We start from the raw sequence: 6,559 nt of genomic DNA, 5'->3' as shown, positions 1-6,559 counted from the left end.
TGCCTATATTGTATGTGAATTCTTCATTTGCTTCCTTCCTAGTAGGGAATGTTTTCACTTCAAGAAATATTGATGAGGGGCCGGCCCGGTGGCGCACTGGATAAGTGCGCCGCTTGGGAAGTGCGGCGGCGCTCCCGCCCGAGGGTTCGGATCCCACATACAGACCGGTTCCCGCTCACTGGCTGAGCGAGGCGCGGGGGCAACACCGAGGGTTGCAATCCCGTTGCCGGTCCCCGGTCCGGTACGGGGGCAACACTGAGGGTTGCGATCCGTTGCTGGACACGGAAAAAGACAAAAAGACAAAAAAAAAAAAAGAAATATTGATGAGGGTGGCTGGTCACGTGTGGTATATGGCTGTGCTTTTATATAAATGAAAAAGGCAAAGTGAGAAAAAGGAAAACACGTGGCCTCCCGGGCTCTGTGCTTTGGTTTCGGAGAAAGTCCCAGGTGGCCAGTCGGCAGAATGACAGAATGCTGCTGCCCCCTGGTGGACGGTAGGCAGGATGACAGAGTGCTACTGCCCCCTGGTGGACAGTAGGCAGGATGACAGAGCGCTATTGCCCCCTGGTGGACAGTAGGCAAGATGACAATGCTGCTGCCCTCTGGAGGATGGCCAGCCAGATGACAGAGTACTACTGCCCCCTGGTGGACGGTAGGCTGGATGACAGTGCTACTGCCCACTTGTGGACAGCCACTGGGATGACAGAGCGCTACTGCCCCCTGGTGGGCAGTAGGCAGGAAGAGAGAGTGCTACTGTCCCCTTGTGGACAGCGGCTGGGATTACAGAGCAGTATTGCCCCCTGGTGGATGGTAGGCAGGAAGAGAAAGTGCTACTGCCCCCTGTGGACAGCCACTGGGATTACAGACCACTATTGCCCCCTGGTGGATGGCCGGATGACAGAGCACTACTGCCCCTTGGTGGATGGTAGGCAGGATGAGAGAGTGCTACTGCCCCCTTTAGGACAGCCACTGGGATGACAGACCACTATTCTCCCCCGGTGGATGGCCAGATGACAGAGGGCTTCTGTGCCCTGGTGGATGGTAGGCAGGATGAGAGAGTGCTACAGCCCCCTTGAGGACAGCCACTGGCATTACAGAGCACTATTTCTGCCGGTGGATGTTTGGCCCAATGATAGAGCACTATTGCCCCCTGGTGGATGGCAGGATGACAGAGTGCTACTGCCCCCTGCTGGAAGGTAGGCAGGATGAGAAAGTACTACTGCCCACTTGTGGACAACTGCTGGGATTACAGAGCACTATTGCCCTCGATGGATGGTCGGCCCGATGATAGAGCACTATTGCCCCCTGGTGGACGGCAGGATGACAGAGTGCTAGTGCCCCCTGGGGGACGGTAGGCAGGAAGAGAGAGTGCTACTGCCCCCTTGAGGACAGCCACTGAGATTACAGAGCATTATTGCCCTCGATGGATGGTCAGCCAGATGATAGAGCACTATTGCCCCCTGGTGGACACCAGGATGACAGAGTGCTACTGCCCCCTGGTGGATGGCCACCATGATGGCAGAGCACTACTGTCCCCTGGTGGACAGCCACTGGGTCTGATCTCAGGCCTTGATTTCTTTTCCAAACCCGCTCTCTCTTTCAGAATGAGGTCAATGCTATCAAATGGGATCCTTCTGGAATGTTGCTAGCATCCTGCTCTGATGACATGACATTAAAGGTAAAGTTGGCATCTGTAGGGAGAGCTGTTTAACCCTAGACATCCCCCAGTACTCAACGCAAGTCTCACATTCCCTGTTCCTTTGGGGGTTATCTGTATTGAGTCCTCTTCCTTTCTCTGTAATTTGTCCCATTACTGACTGTCAGATTAGCTCTCGCCCAGTGAACTCTGATGTACCAGTCAAGGGTCCTGCTAGGAGTCCCAGCCCTTCCTGGGCAATGACCTGCAGTTTTTCCAGCGGGACACCCCAATGGCTTGTGTACGGTTCACAACCGGCAGCCTCTCGGCTCGCTGGAGGGACATGGCTTGCTCATGTTGTTACCACTGTGTTCTCTAGATCTGGAGCATGAAGCAGGACACGTGTGTGCACGACCTGCAAGCTCACAGCAAAGAGATATACACCATCAAGTGGAGTCCCACCGGGCCGGCCACCAGCAACCCCAGCTCCAACATCATGCTGGCGAGGTAAGGACAGGACCCCCGCACAGCCCAGCCTCGGCTCCTGAACGCAGCCTGGCCCGCTGTAACTGAGTCGGCAGCACCGCAGCAGAACTTCCTCGTATGTAGAGAGAACAGGACGTTTTGCTGGAGCATTGAACGTCATAGCTCCCTTTTGAAGGGGTCGAGATAGAACTGTTAAGTGAGGCTGGGAGAAGGCACGTGTTGAGAGGGCTTCAGGCACTTGGCTTTGCTGAAGGTTTTCCTGACAGCAGAGAAAGGAAACGGAAAGAGTTCACCTCGGACCTTGGGCTTGGTTTATTGGTTCAACTCAGGGCTTCCAGGGGCAGGAATTTCAAGCAGGGATAAAGGATCCCCCAGCCACAGCAAGACTTGATCTGACATTTTATATAGCGAGTCCCCTAAGACACCAGATTGGGAGGGAGTGGAGTGGCCAGCCAGTCACCACCAGAATTGGGAAGAGGGGTTATAAGTGACAAAGGTGGCCTCCCCAAAACCACATGGCTTTAGGCTTCGTTCAAGAGCATTATTGTGCCCTGATGCTCGCCAGACCCCATTCAGAGTAGAATGTTCCACTCTCGTTATTTCAGGAAGAACTTTTAGAAGAACGAGCTAAAGAGATTCTGAGACCGAATGCCGAGCTACTTAGGGGTCTGGAAACCAGGATTTGGACCCATGAACTGTGGGTGTCTCATTAGCCTACAAGAGAGGAGAGTTAAGGGGAATGTTTGGGTGCCAGGAGGCAGCAGTGGGTTATTCTGTGTAGCTGCAGAGAGAGGGTAGTGACAGGCGGGCACACACCTCCTGTCAGGGGAGAACGCCTGCCACCTGCCTCTGGGGCAGCGGGAGCCGGCCGGCCGCGCCAGCAGCGAGCAGCTTGTTGAAGTGCTCAGCCCAGCCGAGCTTGTTTCTTAGAAAAGACTGGAAAGAATCCCTGTATCAGCCGAGTGGTTGAACAGAACAACACAAAGGCCGTAATTCTCTTACTTCACGTAATTGTCCTAAAAGGCACTTGAATTACTACGATACAGCACTGCGTGCTAAAATCATGTACTGGTGACTTGGGAGGTTCTTTTGTGTCACGTGTTACCCGTTAGGAACATAAATGACCCTTTAGTCAGCACACACGAAAAGGACAGGCTGGTACCAGCCCTGTAGAGAAAAAGAAAGCCAGATAGCTGGTTTGTGATTTGTACTTTATTTTAAATTGGAAAATAACTGATATTTGCAGCTCTCAGCAATGTGGTCGAATGTGTACACGTGACTGTGTTTTAATTCCTGTGGGATTAAAAATTTTATAAAGACTTATTCACTCTATTCGCTGTTTTTCCAAACCTGGCTATCCGCATTCGTTGGTAACAATAGAAGTTTTTCAATGTAAGAGCATCTTTAAAACTTGATCAATATTCCACAAAAGTATTTACCATTTATATCTTTAAACAAATGCAGAAACATAAGAACATGGGTGTCGATTTGCTTTCACAATAACAGCACCAAAAGTTGTTTTGTGACGATGGCTTTGTTTTCACTGCATCTGAGTTGCGTTTTAGGAGGAAAAGCTCACCGGTCTGGACCTAGAAGCGGGGAGAGAGAGACGCTCCTGTGAGGTGTGGCCCATGTTGGAGGGACGTGTGCTGAACGCCAGCGTGCTCAGGTGATAACGTGTCCCCTCCGTCTCCGCAGTGCTTCGTTTGACTCCACGGTCCGGCTGTGGGATGTGGAGCGAGGGGTGTGTATCCACACGCTGACCAAACACCACTTTGAATTCCTAGAAAAGTTTCCTTTCATTGGATCGGGTGACCTCTGTGCACGTATTGTCACAACCCGACACTGACTTACTTTTGAAATCAGCAACGGGGGCAAGGACCGACGGCTGGGGCCCGTCTCTCATCGGCGTTCTGTGGCCCAGGGAAGAGCTGAGGACAGTGGTGGGCCTGTGGCGGCTGTGGCGGCTGCTGGCGGTGGTGGGGTTCGCTGGTGTGTGTTCCTTCCTGCCAGGAGACCGTGTTATTTAGGGGGTGGTGCCCCTCTTTGGAGCTGAAAACTGACATCTGGGAAGGGCAGGGTCTTCCTAGAGAACTTGGAATGGGCCAGGATCAGCTACTAAAGCCAGGGGTCGTTGGTCATTCCCGGGTCATTCACTGGCCTCCACCTGGGCCTGTGAATTATTCAAGCCCGGAAAGTACTGTTTCCAAGTAAGGCTTTATTGGGGCTCTGTCCCCTGAACACTTTGGAGTAACCACTCCTGTGTCTGAAGAAAGCCGGCACCCCCAGACTCACCACTGATTCCTGTCCCCAGAGTGTGTGAGGTTTGGGGTCAGCATGTTGGGGTCCAGATGAAGACCATCCCCCCTCCCCAGATGAGAGTGTTTTCATCTCCGCAGAGCATCGGCTCCCGGAGGTCAGACCACGGTCAGGACGTAGGAGAGCCCAGGCCTGGGCTGTCTGTCTGGCTCCTCCTGGCTGCGCTCTTGCCTGGGACAGACACCCAGGGCCACTCCCTCCCCGGGAAAGGTGTCTGCTTCTGCTGTCCTCAGGGCTCACAGCTCCAAGCAAGACATCTTGGAGACGTCCCTCCTTGGAGGAGCCACCACCTTCTTTTCCCCTTTCTGAGTGGCTCCCCGCTGTCCCTGAGACCCGTGCAGCACCTGGGGTGGGGGGCCGGGCTGCACCCCGTGTGGTAAGCTCCGGTCACTGTGCTTTCTCTGCAGAGTGGCAGTCTTGTCCATAGCTACCGAGGCACCGGCGGCATCTTTGAGGTGTGCTGGAACGCTCGTGGGGACAAAGTGGGCGCCAGTGCCTCTGACGGCTCCGTAAGCAGCGCTCGAGTTGGCAGGGGCGGGGCAAGCTGGGGTGGCACTCGGCAGGGCTCAGCTCGTGCGCAGGGACCTCTTGGGGTGGCCCCACATCTGAGAGTGGCCCTCGCTTGCAGAGTGTCCTTCTGGTTAACATTTCCTGGATGAAATTGGGGTGCTCTGCCCCTCTGAGGATATTAGGCAATACCTGGAGGCCTGTTGGGCTGTCACTGCTTGGGGGTTGGGGGGCTCCTGGCATCTCCTGGGTGGAGCCTAGAGATGCAGCACAACCTCCTCCCACGCACAGCACAGCATTGACCTCGAAGGCCAGGGTCCCCAAATGTTCTCGGAGGCCTTGCACTTAGGCCTAAGCTGCCACCTACCTTGCCATGTAGGCATCTGGCTGTGGCTCCTGCTGCTGGCACTGTCACTCTGCCACATCGACCTTAGTCCTTGCCCTGGTGTTTCCCCCAGTGCTGTTTGCTTGAGTTTGGTTGGTCAGGTGCACAGACACTAGCCTGTTCTTGGAGCTTCTCTGACCTTCATGACTGTGTTCCAATAAAACTTTATTCACAAAAATCGGTGGTTGGCCACCGTCTACCGACCCCTGCTCTACAGGCACATTTGTGTTGTGTCTCCAGGTAACAGGCGCTCTGTCTTTCCTTCCAGGTGTGTGTTTTAGATCTCCGGAAGTAAACACAAAATATTATAGAAAAACTCACGAGTTCTAGTGGACCAGCAGAGAACGTGTGGGGTCGTGGCCCTGTCCAGACACCATTCTGTCAGCCCCAAACTGTACGAACTTGACTTGCGTTAGAGTGTACTTGGAAATCAACTCGTCCCTGGCCACAGGAGTCTATATGTTTTCGTAATCTTCATCGAGAAGTTCCAAAACAAACAAGCAAAAACAAAAGCATACACACAGTCACATCAGAGGGGGATGAGTGGCCTCCAGCCAGGACCTTCAGCCCAGGAAACAGGAAGCTAGACGTGCCCGGTGTGGTTTCCATCCGGAAGAGGCTCTGATGGCTGAACGGAAAACAAGAAAAAAGGAAGCTGTGCCAAAAAAGCAAAAACAGAAAACAAAGCAAAGAAGCAAAATGCTGTGATAAACCAGGAGGGGAAGCGTCCTCTCCTCGCGCTGGTGTTTTCTTTCCCCTGACAATTGGGACACTACAGCTGCTCTGGAAAAGGATGTTCAAAGACCAGTTTGTACCGATTCGATGTGCAGCTTTGTAATCCCAACACTTTCTATTTTCTAGAATCTTCTTTGTTCAGTGGTTTTTCTATCAGCTGGAATTCTGTCGTCTGGGGGCCTTCGGTCTGGGATGGAAACTGTTTTGGGTTTGTTGCGTCTTCCCTCTGTTGTTCCCTGCCCGCTCTGCCTTTTCCCCTTGTCTGCTGTGGTCTGGCTTTGCAGGACCCCTCGGTCGACGCAGCCACATGGACACGGTGACAGAAGTCTCCAGTGGACAGCTTCCTCCCTCCCTCTGACCCCTCCTCCGTCCCGCCCTCCCCACCCCTACCCCTCGCTCACCCTTCTCTGTCCCGTCCTCATACTTGCTTCAGATCTTAGGTCTCAAAGGCACTTTGGGCGCATAATAAGTGCTTTATGTTAGGAAGGCAG

General features: G+C 53.6%; 1 protein-coding gene across 1 annotated transcript in view; it reads left to right on the top strand.

Moving 5' to 3' along the window:
• Positions 1–6,196, top strand: part of LOC103582333 (F-box-like/WD repeat-containing protein TBL1X) — an 11,056-nt gene extending 4,860 nt beyond the window's left edge. Inside the window, exons 3-7 of the mRNA XM_008563961.1 lie at positions 1,604–1,678; positions 2,016–2,143; positions 3,821–3,953; positions 4,849–4,950; positions 5,602–6,196. Of these exons, the coding sequence (XP_008562183.1) occupies positions 1,604–1,678; positions 2,016–2,143; positions 3,821–3,953; positions 4,849–4,950; positions 5,602–5,628 (465 nt within the window). The 3' untranslated portion in view covers positions 5,629–6,196. The remainder of the gene's footprint in view (positions 1–1,603; positions 1,679–2,015; positions 2,144–3,820; positions 3,954–4,848; positions 4,951–5,601) is intronic.
• Positions 6,197–6,559: the final 363 nt, after the last annotated feature.

The sequence above is a fragment of the Galeopterus variegatus genome, unplaced genomic scaffold (assembly GCF_000696425.1).
Source record: "Galeopterus variegatus unplaced genomic scaffold, G_variegatus-3.0.2 Scaffold15736, whole genome shotgun sequence".
NCBI classification, from domain to species: domain Eukaryota; kingdom Metazoa; phylum Chordata; class Mammalia; order Dermoptera; family Cynocephalidae; genus Galeopterus; species Galeopterus variegatus.
The sequence above is the reverse complement of the archived record's forward strand: the minus strand, read 5'-3'. Positions and strand labels throughout refer to the sequence as shown.